General features: G+C 41.6%; 1 protein-coding gene across 1 annotated transcript in view; it reads right to left on the bottom strand.

The window, feature by feature from the left end:
* Nucleotides 1-1331: 1331 nt before the first annotated feature.
* Nucleotides 1332-18465, bottom strand: part of WIPF1 (WAS/WASL interacting protein family member 1) — a 62653-nt gene continuing 45519 nt past the window's right edge. The window contains 6 exon segments of the mRNA XM_045558935.1: nt 1332-4443; nt 8547-8660; nt 9369-9581; nt 11712-11994; nt 11996-12483; nt 15017-15193. Of these exon segments, the coding sequence (XP_045414891.1) occupies nt 4388-4443; nt 8547-8660; nt 9369-9581; nt 11712-11994; nt 11996-12483; nt 15017-15193 (1331 nt within the window). The 3' untranslated portion in view covers nt 1332-4387.

Here is an 18465-nt window from a genome sequence, read left to right as displayed (position 1 = left end):
CCAGTTTATGCCTGTTGTGTCACAGCAACTGTTATCAGCACCCTTTCCACTCTCACAAGTGTTCTACTGGGGACCATAAATTCTGAGGTTGCCCTATACATAAGGTTCTTTCTAGCCCTTAATTTCTGTGATTTCAAATTGAACCTAATAATACTTCTTTGATGACTGAAGTAACATGAATTTTCATTTTCCAGGCCTGTGAGGTATAGGGATTGCCAGCATGTGAGGTGACCCTTGTTTAGAGGTTGCTTTGCATTTTACATATGGATATTTTTTCTATCTAGGAGCTAAGGCTCCTTTCCTTTAACAGTACACTAGTAATTTCCCTTCTAGTCAATTTGGCTGCAGTCAATCTGGGATCATTACGTAAATATTTGTTTCCTACTTTTTTTTTTTTTTTTTTTTGTGAGACAGAGTCTCACTCTGTTGCCTGGGCTAGAGTGCCCTGGTGTCAGCCTAGCTCACAGCAACCTCAAACTCCTGGGCTTAAGTGATCCTACTGCCTCAGCCTCCTGAGTAGCTGGGACTACAGGCATGCGCCACCATGCCTGGCTAATTTTTTCTATATATATTTTTAGCTGTCCAAATAATTTCTTTCTATTTTTAGTAGAGACAGGGTCTCGCTCTTGCTCAGGCTGGTTTTGAACTCCTGACCTTGGGCGATCCACCCGCCTTGGCCTCCCAGAGTGCTAGGATTACAGGCGTGAGCCACCGAGGCCGGCCTGTTTCCTACTTCATACTCATAGTGGATACCACTTATTGAGTGTTTATACTGTCAGGCTTAAGTGCTAAGTGCACTACCTCAATTAATGTACACATTAATGCTATAAGATAGTTCCTTACTTTAGGGATAAGGAAGGAGGTTTAGCAAAGTAACTTGCACGTAATGGCTGGAGCCAGTTCTTCCTGAGCTCTTAACCATTGTGCCATATTGAGATAGGTAGAAACACACAAACACAGCAGATAATTTAAAAAATTATCAGCCTTCCTAAATTCACATTGGCCTTTCCTGTATTTATCAGTGTCCATGCTAGTCTTTCTAAATTCATCTCCCATCGCTTCCACTGTCCATCTTTACCTCAGAGGAGAAACACCTGCCTCAAGTAAACAAACATTTTGACTAAGGTGCAGGTTCTCAGAAAAAACAAACAAGAAAGGATTAGCAAGTAGGTGTAATGAATATTTACTTACATGAATCTTCTCCCGTTTTTTTTTTTTTTTTTTTTAGTTTATCTTTCTTTTCCACAGTATAAAACAGAAAACAGACACTTGTTTTTTTGTTTATATTTACATAAACAATACTTAAAGAAAAACCACCAGTTGACACGGTCTCATTCTGCTTTTATTTATTGTCTGGCTAACTTACAAAGACGCAGATGTCTAGGGTAGACTCTACCCTATCATTTACACTATCCTGATGACATACATACCAAAATGTGTCTGTTTACATAGTGCAATGGTATGAAAAAAATTTTTTTCTTCCTCTATAGTCCCTGACTATAAAGAGGGAAAAATTAATTTCATGCCAAAAATTTTCTGGGCACTTTAACAATCATTCCATTTCTGCTACTAAAATAACAAAATTGGTATTACAAGTTAAAATATAAAGACCTAACAGTTTTTACAAATATGCAAATAATCTGCTACTTAGACATAAAAAGTTGATTTCTTTCAAATCACAAAGTAAGGCACCATTGGATTAAACATTTTTCTTAGCTTTTGCTAAATAAAATGCATAGTGAAATAAATACTGAACACTGAATTTTAATACTGTAATACATTTCAATATAAAATGATATGTGAATGTTAAAATACTGTATTGCATCTTGAATATGTTTATCTGGAAATTTTATGAAAAAAAAAAACACAGGTAAGCTCTGATTTCAAGGAAGAAAACACTCATTTCTGTGATTTGCCATAGTTGAAGATTTTAGCACAGAACTTATTCAAAGTTTAAGATGAAATTAGGTTTCTAACTTTCAGAGAAAGGGTGTAGGTGTATTAATGAAACATTCACTTAAAAGATACATTCTAAAACATCTCTATTCTGGATAAATGGCAACTTTTAGCTGTGACCCTGTTTCAAAATTTAGAATGGTACCTGCAAAGTTGAGATATAGAAGGAAGTTGTCCAATTCTTACTCCCCCTTATAAAATTCAGACCTTTCTTTGGGTCAGACTTTTCTCCACCGTATTTCCTAGGAAGGCCAAATTGCATCTTTTGTGAAGTGGGTCATTAGGCTTGATCATAGGGATTTTTATTACTGTTGATGTCAGATCAAAGAATCCAAAATAAAATGATGCTGCTAAACTACCAAAATGCTAGAGATTAAAAAAAAATTTCAAAATATTTTGCTAATGTTACACCTTTATATTTTTTGATTTTCTTGGGGTGAAGAGCCCCAAGCGACTGTATAGAAGATAGATGAATGGCAGAGGAGAGGGGAAACAACAAGTTCTCTAATGTACTAAGCCCAGGACTTTGGTAAGGAAAGTTATAAAAATATAATATATTCAAATCAGTGACTTCATAATTTATTAGACATCCCATTTATTAGAACTCTAAGTTCATTTGCTTTTATATAAATGAAACATTTATTCTATAAATAGGAATGCATCTTTCAAATTTTTCTTTGGATTGATTTCTTGTTAGCATCACCCAGTAATACATGAATAATACACTGAAACCATGATACAAAGTTTAGGTAGATATACATATACATATACGGTCATGTGCTTTTAAAAAATAAGTAATGGTAATTTTAAACATAATCAACCACATAAAACATCTAAGTGGAAATATTTTTTCCCAACTCTACAGCTAGATTTAAAAGTCCCAGTAAAATTTTGTAAACAAAATCATATAAAAAAAGGCAAGGCTGGCTCTTCCCTATGGTCCTTTAGCAGAACTTTATTTGCATAGATCCCAGACACATGATTCCCCTGTATAGCTTCAAAACAAATTCCCTCCACTGTCCACTAGCAGTCTCCCTAATTCCACACTCAACCCTATAAGCATCGGATTTAGAGTTTTAGAGGATTGCCCATCAACTCAAGTCTGTTCCCTTCTTCCATGTTTCTGATTTGATACCTTTCTCTGACTTTCTTCCCCTCCTGCCAAGCCTTACTAGCCTCTCCCAGCCCCAGGGACTTGCTGAGCTGGAGAGAAGCCAAGGCTGCCTCCAGGCCCTGAGGCAGGAGTCCAACTGACAAGTGAGCACACGAACCAGGTGGCTCTGAGCCCGGAAGCCCCAACAGGCTTTCAGTTTCCTTCCAATGGCTTTATTCCACATGACTGTGAACTGTTCTAGATCAATTTGTGACCTTGGGACTGTGAAGCAACACTTGTACACAGACATTAGCAACACCTGTACATAGACATTAAGGGAAGAGGGAAAATATGGGAGCAAAATCTAAGGTCAAGCTGTCTGTCAAACAAGGTGTTGGGTCCTAACTTTGTTTTTAGTGGCTGCTTGAATTGCTCAAGCTCATCTTGCCCTTTTTCTTTAATGCAAAAACAAGAGGTTTTTGCATTAAACTTTTGTGCTGTCCAATATGGTAACCACCAGCTACATGTGGCTACTGAGCATATAAAACATGACTAGTCACATTTTCATGGAGATGTGCTGTAAGTGTAAAATGCACATTGGATTTTGAAGATTTAGTACCAAAAAAGAATGTAAAATCTCATTAATATTTTTTATATTGACTACAGGTTGAAATGATAATGTCTTGGATGCATAGGGTTAAATAAAATACAACTAATTTCACCTGTTTCTTTTCACCTTTTTAAAAAAAGCATGGCTACCAGAAATTCTAAAGTTGTATATGGGGCTCACATTATATTTCTACTGGACAGCTCTGTCCTAAAGCATAGGTACCTCTGACTGCCAAAGCTTGGACATCCTGTGACTGCAAAAGTTTTCATGTGAGCCTTTGTTCAGAAACTTGCTTAGGTGGTCTGGTTCATGGAAACAGACGGGAGGCCAAGCATGCGCGAAAGGCATGGAAGAAGACAGCTCTCAGAGACTTTCATAATTGCAGTCTGTAGCAAATAAGCAATGAATGTTCCAATTTGGTTGGTTGAAAGCTGGGATACAATTCGTCTGTGCCTACTTGCCACAAAAGCCTATCAACCCCTCAGCAGCCAGCACAGGCAGGCTGTAGCTGAAGCAAGCATTGCTCTTGGAATATACACAATATAAAAAGCTAGGTGCATTTCTCTACTGGATTCCCACCCCCACACACGCATATTCCCACTCACCCCGACTCCTCCCTCCTGCCAATACGAAGGGGGCAAGAGAGAAAGGAGGCGGAGGGTGTGCAACTCTCGGATAGCAACGACAGGAGCAGCTCTCGAGCTTGCGCAGAGCAGAGCAGGCAGAGATCACCTTGGGATGGGAGGAAGTGGCGGGGCACCCCTTTCTCTTCGGTTGGATCCACCTTGAGGAAAAAAACAGACAATATACTTTTGATTAGAAAGTTTATGTGCTCACCATGGAACCCAGGGATGGTTGCAAAGGTACTCACTACCTCACCCCCATGGCCCAGGCTGTAAGCTAACTGCGTGCCCTGCGGATGAGACATGAGAACTGAGAGGAAGAAGCAAGTAACGATCTGAATAAACATTACTAGAGGATGACCCGTCACTGGCTTCAGCGGCTCATACCCATAATACCAGCACTTTGGGAGCCCAAGGTGGGAGGATCACTTGAGGCCAGGAGTTCAAGAGCAGCTTGGCTAACATAGTGAGACCCCCATCTCTACAAAAAATAGAAAAATTATCCCTGTGTGGTGGCGTGTGCCTGTAGTCAGTACAAGCTCCTCAGGAGGCTGAGCAGGAGGATCGCTTGAGCCCAGGCTGCAGTGAGCTATGATGATGCCACTGCACTCCACCCTGGGTAACAGAGTGTGACCCTATCTCAGAAAAAAATGCTTTTCTTATTATCACATAGTTGTGTGTTTATTCTAGATTTAGAAAATATTGATGAGCAAAAACAAAGCAAAAAGTTCACCCATGCTTGCACTGCCCAGAGATAACCGGTAACACTATGGGGACATTTTCCATTTAGAAACAGTTTCTTTTTTCTTTAAGAAATACGATCAGATAGTCAGTTTGAACATCTTTCAAAGTCATTGCACTTTGCAAATATAATTATTAATGACACATTGCATTCTAATTTCTGGGTATACTATATTTTATTTATCTAATCAATCCCCTTTTGTTGGGCATTTAGGTATCTTCTAATTTCTAAACTGCTTTTTTGATAGTAGCCATGCTAATGGGTGTGAAGCTGTGTCTCACTGTAATTTTATTTGCATTTCCCTAATAATTAGTGATGCTGAGCATTTCTTCATGTGCTTATTTGCCATCTGTATGTTTTCTTCAGAGAAATGTCTATTCAAGTGTTCACCCATTTTTTTTTCTTAAGACACAGGGTCTTGCTCTATTGCCCAGGTTGGAGTGCAGTGGTGCAGATCATAGCTCACTGAAACCTCAAAGTTCTGGGCTTAAGTGATCCCTCTGAGTAGCTGGGACTACAGGCATATGGCACCCCGCCTAGCGAATTTAAAAAATTTTTTTAGTAGAGGCAGGGTCTCACTGTGTTGCCCAGGCTGGTCTCAAACTCCTGGCTTCAAGAGATTCTCCCACCTTGGCCTCCCAAAGTGCTGGGATTATAGGCCTGGCCTCAACACATTTTTTAATTGGGTTGTTTTTTGTTGTTGAGTTGTAGGAATTCTTTATATATTCTGAATATTAATCCCTTATCAGATATATGATTTCCAAATATTTTCTATCATTCCATGTGTTGCCTTTTCACTCTGATGTTGATGTGAGCTTTTATTATTGCATAGTAACCAGGTTTAAAACCCATTCACAGCTTTAAAAAATTCACACACACATTTATCGAAGCTGTGACAGGTGTTAGGCATGCAGTCAGGTGCTCAGGTGCTGTGAGCACATCTACCAGGGGCACATGTCAATCATGTAGGTTTGCTACGATCACTGCTCTGAGATGCAGTGGGCTGGCACTGGTGGATTCTTCAGAAGGCATCTTGACAGCAACCCTGGTAGTCCATTTAGGGATTTATGAGACAGAACCAAATCTCTGAGCAAGGAGAGGAGTTAGAGGAAACACTGGAGGAGGTGCCTCTTCCTCTCACCATCCTAACCAAATATTTTCTTGGGCAGGCATCTGAGCAAAGACTCATCTGGATGCAAACCAGCCATCTATCATGGAGCTGTGACCATCAGCTGACATGCCACAAGTGGTCAGCAAAGTGAGGGCTGGCCTCATCCAAAGCTGTAATTAGGGGGCACTCTACGTGTACTCTACATTGCTCAGGGCTCTCTGGGTACCCTCCCAAGCTGTGGAGGTGGAGGCAGCTACAGGAACAGAATAAAACTTGGTACTTGATAGTACCTTATTTATTTTTGTTAGATGAACTATTATCATTATCTAATATTAAACATGCCTAATGCTGGAAATATTTAAAGCAAATCTACAAAAAAAAAAGGCTGGTGGGCAGTGGAAATTAATTCACCAATTTAAGAAATATTTTTAAATACCCACTATGTTTCAGGCTCTGTGCCACTCAAGGAAGATGCGATGTGAGCAGAACACAGTTCTAGCCCTCAAGTTGCTTACCCAAGTCTTAAAGGAGGTTGGGGGATGGCATTTATGCAGCTATTAAGTTAAAAATCTGGAAGGTATGAGAAAGATGGTTCTGTTATTGATGTAAAAATACAAATAATATATAAAGTAGATTAAGAATGTTTATAAGAAGTCAGGATATTATATTATTATATTATATTATCTATGTATGTATTTTGAGTCCATATGAACAACTCCTTAAAGCGAATCCATTTATTAATGCCCAAGAGGGAACAAAAACAGGCTGTACTCTGATCAGACAGAAACTCTTCTGCTCTTCTGATATATCCCACCAATTCTTGTATGACAATTTTATTATTATAGTTATACCTTTTATTATAATTAGGTATTGTCCAGGAATGCAGTATTCCACATATATAAATTTTTCCAGGAATTAAAGTTTTCCTTTCAAGAAGCAACATTCTGTTTACTTCTAGCATTTGTTCATAGAAATTTTCCCCAAATATTTCCTAACTCTTTGAATTTTTCTACAGAGGCACAAAGTGCAATTTGAGTCTATCAACTCAGTGTGATTTAGTCCAATGGAAACATGTGGTACTGTCCCGCGCCGTCCTGCACAGCACAACTGTGCCTCCACCCCCACCCTGCCCTGAGACTGCCATCTGTCACTTCTCCCTGAGCTCAGTGATTTTGCTCCTAACTGGCCTTACATTTAGCTGATATTAATCTTCTTAATCTTCTATAAGGTCGGGAACCAACCAATCCAAAATTATTTAAAAACTGTGCATTAGGAAAGAAGCCGTAGGCTGTGTGTGTAAGACACTCTGCTAGGGAATAGGCCATGGCTAGGGATGTTGTTATAGTTATTTGACTCACTCACATACTTTCTCTCCACATATTTCTGGTTTGGGAATTTGGCTCTGAGGCTAAGGCTGCTTCAAGTCTAAAAATAATCAAAATGTCCAATAATGGTAAATTATTGTATGTTGAAATAAAAATCATGTAATAAAATGCGGAAGTGTTCACTAAGCAATGTTATGTAAACCCCACCACCAAAAAACCGTACTCTGTCATTATAACTATATATAAATTCAGAATTATACAGATAAAACTTGGAAGAGAACCTGGTAAAATGAAAATATCTGTTGTGCTATGTGGAGAGATTATAGATATACCTAACAATTGTCAGAGAATGCTCTGTAAAGCTATGATTACAATGCATTTAAAAGATCAAGGCTGTTACAGTGAGTTTTTGTTATAATTAATAAGACATTTTGCCAATCTTGAAACTAGTGGGAACAGAAAATGACTACAGTTTCTTAGGATGATCAAAATAGGGGAAGATTATCCAAAGAAGCAAAATAATAACATTTAATACTAGCAAACCAAAGGTATTTTGAGCTTGTAATGATGCATTAAAATAATCATTTCTCATACACATTCTGGGCATCTCCATTTCCTTTCTGCACGTGGAAGGGGAATTTACCAGAATTTATTTATTTATTTATGAGACAGTGTCTCCCTCTGTCACCCAAGCTAGAGTATAGTGGCATCATCATAGCTCACTGCAACCTCAAACTCCCGGGCTCAAGTGATCCTCCTGCCTCAGCCTCCTGAATAGCTGGGACTATAGGCGTGTACCACGACACCCGACTAATTATTCTATTTTTTAGTAGAGACAGGATCTGGCTCTTGCTCAAGCTGGCCTCTAATTCCTGAGCTCAAGCGATTCTCCCACCTCAGCCTCCCAAAGTGCTAGGATTACAGGTGTAAGCCACCGTGCCTGGCCTTTTACCAGAATTTATTAGATGGCTTTAAATGGGGTTCTCTATCCCATTAACGCAAGAGGCCTGGATTTCCTATATAGCTTGAGTGTAACCCAGGCTGTTCAAGTATGAATCTTTCAAAAGCCCCGGCAGAAATACTCACTGCGGCTTTCATTTCTTGCCAATTTACTGGGATAACTTTTGGCCGTTGGTACATATGGCTCCGGAGGTGGCAAATCAGAAATCGGATGGAAGTAGAATCTGCTTTCCCACTCATCTGGGGGAAGAAACAAACAGTGTCTTCAGTAACAGACAATCTGCTGTGAAGACTTATGTAATGAAAGGCACAGAATTAAATACAGAGAGAACTGCAGAAATCAGTTTTAGTTTTCTGCCCAGAAGTTTACAGAAAAGCGGGAAGTGCTGCAAATGTCACTGATTGGGCACATCGATAAAACTGGCCTGCAAAGGAAAGCAAAGTGATGTTTAACTAGAGTCATGAGGACCCAGCAAGTCCCTCTCAGGAGCTGGGAACTCAGGTAGGGAACACCTTTCTTCCCACCAGTGGGTCTAGCAGTAACTAGGATCACTCTGGTAAGAGTGGAAGCGGTAAGTGGCTTAGCATCTGCAGGCCACTGGGCCTCTTACCTACAGCAAACTGTTTAGAAATGCAGATAAGAAGAAAGCAAGCTACAAAATGTTTCTTTTCAGAATTCTGGAATCTCTGGAAAGTTAAGCAAAATGAGACTCAAACAAGGAACAGGTCAGAGAAAAATGATCTGCCTTTTTGGGAAGTGGGGAAGGGGAATTATTATTTTTATTTTGAAATCACGGTGGGCTCTAAAATGCTTAGATAGACCAGTGCGGTGTAGTGTGATAACAATGATGGAACAAGAAATGTTAACTCAAACAAGCAAACAACACACAAAAACAGACCATTCAACTGCTGCCCTAGATGGCCCAAGGAGTTGGGACCACACCTCACCTTCACAGGGAGAGTCTTGGAAGCCATTTCTAATCGATGTTGCCGGTGGAGGCGGGGGAGGTGCCCCAGCACCAGGCCTGTCGGGAGGAAGGGGAGGCCTGGGCCCACTCCTGGGACCATCCACTCCACTCCTGGACGGCAACTGCGGGGTGGCAGGCAGTGCCCTAGACGTGCTGCCATTTCTGCTTATTGGAGGAGGCGGTGGGAGGGGGCCTGGGGCAAAAGAAGAGAAGACACTTAGTGCAACACCTTATATTCCACATCACTGTCATCACGGTCGTCATCAACGTACAATGGACGGGCGCCTGCTGGACACATGCCCTTTAACTAGAGAGTTGAGACTTTGGAGGAGATTTAGCTGAGAAATGAGTAAGCACATATGAACACAAAAGGGAACACAGGTACATACGTATATGTAAAACAAGTGCACATTAATAGCTAAATTGCTGTTTTGGCTTTGAGTTAGTATTGAGATTGGAAATGATACAGTAAAATTGAAAACAGGTACTTATCTGTTTATACTGACAACTATATAATTAAAAAACATTTTATAATCCTTTTAAAGAGCTATTGATCTAATTACTGTGACATGATGAAAGAATTAGAAAAAAGAATAAGACGGTTATAAAGTTATTTTAGGTCTTCAAAAGAACTAAGTTCTTTAAATGCACAGTATTATTGCTAATTATATAAGCATGTTTCTGTGATGCATTTGATCTGTTTCCAGGCAGCAATGGCATCAGGAAACCGAATCCCAGTCATCCTGAGAGCAGTAGGAGTTCCTTCTTGGTTCCTTCTCTTTGGGGAGGCAGAAGAACACAGGGAGTGACAAATAGCTAATCAACATTCACCCGTGGCTATAAATGCGAGTGTGGGTCCTGACCCTGAACAGGCTGGTACCCTGTGGAACTCGGTTTCCTGTCTATAGAGCGCCAGATAGTCACCTTTCCCATGGCACTGATGCCAGGAGCAATTAGTCAAAAAGCAAACAGAAAGTGAAAGTACTATGTAAGTATTTGAAACCATGGTTTAACTAGAAATTTTCAAGTTCCTAGGGAAAAAGCCAAAATAAATTCTTTTCGATAATATAAATCACTCTTGCTTTTTCTATTCAAATGCAGAGGCTATTTGGGTAGTGAGTAAATTCAACAACAACAACAACAAAAGAAAGCCAAAAACATGAGCATCTTTCCGTGTAAATCAAAATGGCCTTAGTAAGTATTCCTGATCTTCAGCAGGGTGCATGATTTGTTAGATGCTGACACTTTATGTAAATACAATGTCTTATAAATATAAATATCTCATTAGCTAGAGATACCGAATCCAGCTAGGAACCTTACATTGAACAACCCTGGCAGAAAGTCTTGCCTCAAACACTCGATGGAGGCACTGCCCAGCCCTGGGCAGTCTCTCAGGGAGTCTTCAGTGCCTCCCCCTGGAGTATTTATTTATTGCCCCATCTGCTTGTCATTGCTGGAGTCCCAGGCAACAAGAATTGATTTATTGGAGGAAAAGTGTCTCACATGCTGTGGGTTTAACTTCACTGGTAACATCACCACATAGCTGTCACTAAATACAAACTAGACTTCCAATATTGTGAGGCCCGGTACAATGTAACTTGATTGACATCTCTGCTCATGTTCCTAACTCTCCAACTTTGTGGCTCCCTGCTCCAAGACCCTGGCAGGCACCGCAGAAAAGAAAGCAGATTTCTATTTCCCATTGGCAGAAAAACAGTAAAAATGATCATTTATTGAACATAACATCATGCCCGAAGTAAGATAACCACTATATACACTTGTTGCATTCAATTCTTATACCGACCCTGAGAGGTGTAGGGACAGGAGACAAGGAAGGCCTCAGAGGTTCGGGAAGCTTATAAAGCCCAAGTCAGGAGGGTAATGAGGGGAAGAGCTGGGATCTGACTCCAAATCTGTCAAATCCTAAAGCCCAATCCCCTAATAATGACCCCAAACAACATCTCAAAATATAGATGGTTCTTGATGTCTCATATGCTCCTTGCGGGAATGTAAATTAGTAGGAATTTTCTGGAAGGCAGTTTGGCAGTAGCTACGAACTCCACAGTGTACTATGCACATCCATTGACCTAGAAATTCCTTTCCTAGGAATTCATCCAAAGGAAACACACAGAGATGTGCACAAATACTCAGCTACAAGGAAGTAGCTCTAAAACAAGATCAGAAATATCGGTCCCACTTTGCTCGGAGACTTACATGAGGTCACGAGGAAATCGTACACGTTCGCCTCTATTCACTTACAGGATTACTAGCGACATTCGGGCGGGCTGGGTTTTAGGGCAACTCACCGCGCGCCCGGTCATACCTGATCTGCCTGGCGGGTCCCTCACTGGAGGAGGGGGTCGCTCATTGGGCGGGGGAGGAAGAGGACCGGAGCGTCCCGGGGAAGGCAAGGGCGGTCCGGACGAAGTGAGGGACAGATTCCGCTGTGGGAGTCTTGGGATTTCGTCGTTGCCACCGGAGCCCGGAGGCGCGGGAGGGGGGCCGGGCCTGCTCGGCGGCGGCGGCGGCGGCGGGGCCTGCGAGGAGGAGGAAGGCCGCGGGGTGGAAGGCACCGGGGGCTTGTTGTTCTGCGGCGGGGGCGGGGGGCGCCGCTTCCCTGTGGACGGAGGGCCTGCTGCCCATCGGCGGCGGCGGCGGCGGCGGCTTGTCATCCGCGGCCCTGCCGGGGGTCGGCGGCAGGGGGGGCCTGCCGGAGAAGGGCGAGGGGGAGCTCGAGGGTGTCTGGCGGACGGAGCCGCCCCCGAAAGCAGCACCTCGGGTCCCAGGGAAGGGGGGCGGAGCAGGCCCGGGGCTGGGCTGCCTGGGGGCCCCGGGCACCGCGGGGGACCCCCGGTTGTGCAGACTCGATTGACTGGGTCTTGGCGTATTAGGCACCGGAGGGGGGATGCTGTCGGGCTTGGAGCCCACGTCGGGCCTCGGGGGAGGCATCCGGTTCCTCTGAGGCTCCGGGGGGCCGCTTCTGTGGCCTGGAGAGGGCACAGCAAACCTCCCCGGGCCACCTGGGGGTGAAAAAGGCTTGGCAGACATGGCTCTTCCTCCCGGTGGCAGAACTGGTGGTCGGCTGCCTCCGGAATCTGAAGAACAGGAAGGCAAACATCCAGTTAGAAAACCGGGAACCCTAAAGAAATCGGAGAGCTCGAGTATGCCCAGGGTGCTATAAAATATAGGTAACTATTATAGGAGTTGGGTTTTTTGTGATCTTTCTTGGAGGCAGAGGAATAGACCACAGCTCTCCGTTTACCTTCTAGTCCCAGGGCTACAACCCATCAGCTTTCAAAAGCATTTTGGAGAGATCTCTTAGCATCATGTACAGACAAGAACCAGGATGAAACTGGTAAGAGTTCTGGAGAGATCCCTATTCATTATGGGAGGGCAGAAACAAGATGGCATTGGTAGATGGGATTTTTGCTAATGATGTTCATTTGTCCCTATCACCATCTCTGTCCTCTGGTCCTTATCCTTCTCTGGTTTGAAATAAAATTCAGCCATCTTAGGTGAAAAAATTAGTTATTCTAATATAAATCTCCATATGTGAGGGCTTACCTAGTGTCTTTGAAGAGAAATGCCCAAGAAACAGTGGAAAACTATAATTGAAGAGTTTTGACTGCAGTAAGAAAAAACTAAAAAAGGAAAAAAAAAAACTGCTGGAAAAAGTTTAACTGAAAGAGTTGACACCAGAGGATGGAATTCATCTGTAAAGAAGTAGGCAGCTACACAACCTTTTAACTTACTGGGTCAACTGCCACTTCAATGTTGGCAGGACAGAACAGCCTTGTGACTGCTTTGGTTCAACAAAGAGAGGAGCCGGGGGAACCAAAAATATGGAAAATTTCAAACCACCACCCTAGAATCTCTTGGAACCCAAGGTAATTCTCAAAAAAAAAAAAAAAAATTGGTTACCATCTACCACCTCAATTATGAGCTGATTAATGTATCAAATATTTATTGAGCACCTTCTATGCACCAGCCATTATTCTAGATGTTAGAGACAGAGGAGTAAACGAAGGGGAAAAGATCCTACACTGCTGTAGTTTACATTCTTGCGGGGGAGGTAAACATGAACCAGTAAATAAATATTTTTAGAGAGTTGTATGTACTAAAAAGAAACTAAAATAGGCTAATGAGCTCAAGAGTACATGGAGAGGCCAGGACAGATGGGGTGTCTGGGGGCTCTTCTGAGGATGTGACATGTAAACTAAGGCCTGACAAGAAGGAGCCAGAAATGGAAAGATGAGGAAGAGAGGCACTGCAGGCAGAGGGCTGGCAAGTGCAAAGGCCCTGAGGTGGGAATGAGCTTCAAGTTCCAAAACAGAGATCCCTGTGCCTCGGGGAAGTCTGGAGCAAATGAACCCTGAGTGGCCAAGTGGGGCTGGGGCACAAAGAGCCTTGCAGGCTAGAAGGAGTTCAAATTTTATCCAAGCCACAGTAAGAAACATTTGGACAGATTTATACAGTGGAAAAACATGAACTCTAGAGAGAATTTTTTATTTTGGCTTCAGTACAAGAAAAAAGCTGCATTTTCCTTGACTATGTGGTATATTTCTATGTCACCAACTTGTGATATCTTCCAAGTTCAGATTAAAGCCGCAATTACTGTCCACCTTAACATATGCAGGGGGTCTTCTGCTACATCATTTTGTACACTGACTTAAATTCCATCTTCATTTTATTATTTTATTTTTCTTTGTCTTTTGCCTTAATTTTCTCACCTACTGTTAAAATACTGAATGTTTACATTTGCAGCTGCTTCAAATCCTTTTTGGTGGATTTTAGGTAAATAAATATAAATTTAAACACAGGTCTGGCAAGATACAATCTCTCACGTCACTTAGTCTCTACATTTTGACCATGTAGTACTAAAATAGTTAACCCTGGGAGTCAGTGACTTCATATAAATGTGAGAATTTCACTTTCCCAGAGGACATGTTAAAAGATCAAAGAATTAGAAAGAAAATTCTTTTAACATGATAAACATTACCAAAAAAAGTTTTACACTAAAATTTCTCGAGCTTCTGTAGTAATCAGGAGAGAGCCTCATGCGGTCTGCAAGGTTTTTTATTTAGGCATGACCAAGTTCAACTTTTCTCTGCTATGATGCTCATGACTGTCCTGTAGGATTCATTTTCATGGCTCCCTGCAGAGATTACTTAAACACCCAACGTCTGGTCCTGCAAAGCACCTTTTCAGATTTAGTGAGATCTGTAATTATACTCCATACGATGTGCTCTACAGTGTGTCTGAAAAGTAGCTCATGGATATTTATTATACTACACAGCTGGGTCAGGCTACCTCTCAAAGAAAGCCAAATCTGCCAGGTCCCCTGCAGTGTCCAGGGGGCAAGTTCCATTTGTTCCTTCCTTTTCTTTCCACTCTAGTACAGGTTACCCTCAAGGATACCAGGCAACTATTTCACAGCTCTATAAAGCTGTCTGATCCTGATTAATAATTTAAAAAGCTAAATAGAGTCTCTTTTATAAAACAATGGTAACATTTCGAACAATGTGAAATGTTTTGAAGGGCATACAGCCTTAGAGGCTGTGGCAAACCTTCAAACCACCAAACTCTGTCTGGTCTTCAGTGACTGAGAGAGAAGGAAACTCTCCCTACCGTTATCCCTGTTGGCCGTGGACCTCAGCTTTGGCATTCCGGCCTGGAACAGTCCTCCCAAACCCGGAGGTCCGCCTCCTCCAAAACTTCCACCACCACCACCACCACCGCCGCTGGAGCTGCCACCTCCTCCACCAAAGCCACCGCCGCTGCCACCAACACCAGCTCCTTTAGGTTCTGCAGAAGGAAGAAGAAAACACCCATCAGGGTACTGCACAAGTCCTAGCCCAAGTAAACCATAAAACAACAGTAAAACAGGGAGCCGGCTGAACTTGGCCCCCAGTGGACAACTGGGATTTCTTCATCCACATGCAGGATTTGAAGGGTTCCCTTACCCCTAGTCAGAACTGGAGGGGTTTCTTCCCGCTCCAGGCCAGTTCCAGGCCCAGTGGAGGAAGAAATAAGAACAGAGGACAATTTGTCCCTACCTCACCCGCCCTTCACTGGCTGCCATATGGGTTAATATCTATTTGTTCTGTATCCTAAGCTTTGGCAAATAAAAGGATCTTCAAAGAAAGCTGGTCCCAAGGGAGAGAGAGATGCAATAAAAGGTAAGAAGAAAGGAAATAGTAAAAAAGAATAAAGAAATAATAAGGGAATAAAGACAAGAAAATAAAATATCATAATTTTACTCCTTGTAAATATCTACCATTGAGTTGTATTTTTTCATTTTATGTTTTTTCTTTAATTTAAGAGCCAATTCACTAAGCAGTTTTTAGCCTGCTTTTTTCACTTAACACTGTTATTATTTCCGGCCGGGCGCGGTGGCTCACGCCTGTAATCCTAGCACTCTGGGAGGCCGAGGCGGGTGGATCGCTCGAGGTCAGGAGTTCGAGACCAGCCTGAGCAGGAGTGAGACCCTGTCTCTACCAAAAATAGAAAGAAATGATTTGGACAGCTAAAAATCTATATAGAAAAAATTAGCTGGGCATGGTGGCACATGCCTGTAGTCCCAGCTACTCGGGAGGCTGAGGCAGTAGGATCGCTTAAGCCCAGGAGTTTGAGGTTGCTGTGAGCTAGGCTGACGCCACGGCACTCACTCTAGCCCAGGCAACAAAGCGAGACTCTGTCTCAAAAAAAAAAAAAACACTGTTATTATTTCCTATGTCACTAAATATTCTTTGAAAACATGAGTTTAAAGATTGTATTGTATTTTAGAACATGAATATATTATAATTTAACTACCCATTTCTTTGATGTCTTTTAGGTTGATTTACAATTGTCAAAGGCCAGTGGTAGGCTTTGACAATTTTTAAATTCTTTGCAATTTGAGAAGTTATGAAGATTTCATTTTATTTTGCATGTATTTGCAAAAAAATGTTAAAGATTTTGAAATAGGAAATGAATAAAAAAGAAGAAAGGAAAAGATTATTGAGTATCCTGTCTAGCCTTGTCGGTTATTTCCCATTGTCTTTGAGGTACAGTATTTTATAACTGTAAGATGCAGAAAACTGATCCTAATGCAAATGATATTTGTCCAAAGAAATGCTAATTGGTTGTGTTCAGTGGAATACAATTGATTATTGACCTGTTTTGCACTTAATTATAAATTCATTTTAGCACTCGTGTTTATATATGTGAGGTACGTTGTATTCTTCTTTGAACTGGTAATATATTGGTTCCTTCATTAACTAGTTAAATAAAATTTTTGACACACGTTTATTTTGTATCTGTGTGAGAGCCATGATTATAACCTCTTTAAAAAATTATTTCATAACAATGTATGTATTCATGTATGTATGTATGTTTGTATATATGAGGTTAAACATTATTTGAAGTTCTATCTCCCAAAAACCATGTTGAGTCTTTGATAAGTATTACATGAACTCTACAAAGTAATCTGGGAAAACTGACACTTTTATGGTATTTATACTTCACATTTGGAGACATGGTATATTTTCCCTCTTATTCATGTCTTCTGGAGCTTCTGGTAAAGTTTTGTAGTTTTCATGAAATAGGTTATACACGTTTCTTGTTAGGGTTACTTTAAATGCATTTTTATTTGTTGAAATTGTGAAAGGGATGGTTTTCCTGTTATATTTTGTAATTGGTTATCATTGGCATCAGGAAATTTTACTTGATATCTAATAAGCCACTTTGCTGTATCTTCTAAATTAAAAAGTTACAAAAAATTTATGTTGCATTTTCTGGTAGACATATGGTCATTTAAACTGCAGGACAGGGCTGAAGTCCAGAGCTATCATCCATAACCATGGTCAACATTTTGACATAGAGCCTAGGGAAATTTCACATGCAAACAGATACAAAACCATGGATGAACTTTGCTGCTTGCAAAGACCTTGAGACAGCAGTTTAGGAGTCCAAATAAGTGCCTGGACTGCAAGGGCATGCATTGGACTATATCTTGTTTCCATCAAATAAAGCACATTATTAAACATCATGGAGCTAGCTGGAAGGGAGAAGAACTAACATTATTCCCGTTTAATGCGGGGAGAGAAGTGAACCTTGAGGAATACAATACGTTTCTACTAGAGGATTCAGGAATAGGTCCAGACTGTCCAGTCTCCTTCGACAGGGCCCTAGGCTCCCTCCTGTCGTGGAGGGAATGGCTGGCCTCTGTCCCAGAGGGCGGCAGCTCCTCTGGCCCCATACCAGGGACCACAACTCAGATGGCTGCTGGACCAAGGCTCCCCAGATATAAGTGAGTCTGCTGGGCTCCCCTCCAGGGAGAATCTCGTGACACTTATCATAAGGACTAAAGGATTATACAATAACCACATCAGTTTTGTGGGCATTCTGACCTAGAGGTCAGACTGGGTGAAGTCAACAGTCACAAAGCCCACAGTTCCTTTCTGAGAAGTGATGTGTTCTCATTTGCACCAGCTTGCCTGGTAACAGCGCAATGTTCAAAGGCCTTATCATGGTCTTTCTCTTTTCCATTCCTCCACTTTGCTAAAATCCTGCCTCATTATTCACTTGTCTACGTAGTGCCATCTGGTGATGTGGGGAGCTCAATGTATTTCCTACTGAATCCACATGGGATCTTTAGTCTAGGACAAATCTTGGGGACATCTGGTGGGCAGTGGAAAGGTCTAGGACTGTGAGGAGACAGTCTTGAAACCTGATATTAATTACCAGTAGATCCTAGTCACGGATAATTTTTTGTCCCGTTGTAAATGTTAATAAGTAGCCTTGTGTTGTGGGTACTTACTTGTTTATACACACCCTGCCTTGTTCCTGAAAGTATCTCAGATTTAGATGGGTACATAAGCAAAGTTGTGATCTCATTTCCTCTCTCTGTCTAAGCTCCCAATAATCATATCTTACACTTGAATTACATTTTCCAGACAACAAAACACTTTTACAAGCATTATCTCATTTGAAGCTCACAAGAAACCTGTGAGGTCAGCAGAACAGGTATTATCATCTCCACTTTACAAATGAAGACAATCAGGCTTGGAGATGGTATGTGAGGGATGTGCCAGGAC

Source organism: Lemur catta, chromosome 8 (genome assembly GCF_020740605.2).
Source record: "Lemur catta isolate mLemCat1 chromosome 8, mLemCat1.pri, whole genome shotgun sequence".
NCBI lineage: Eukaryota > Metazoa > Chordata > Mammalia > Primates > Lemuridae > Lemur > Lemur catta.
This window is presented reverse-complemented; position numbering and strand designations above follow the sequence as displayed.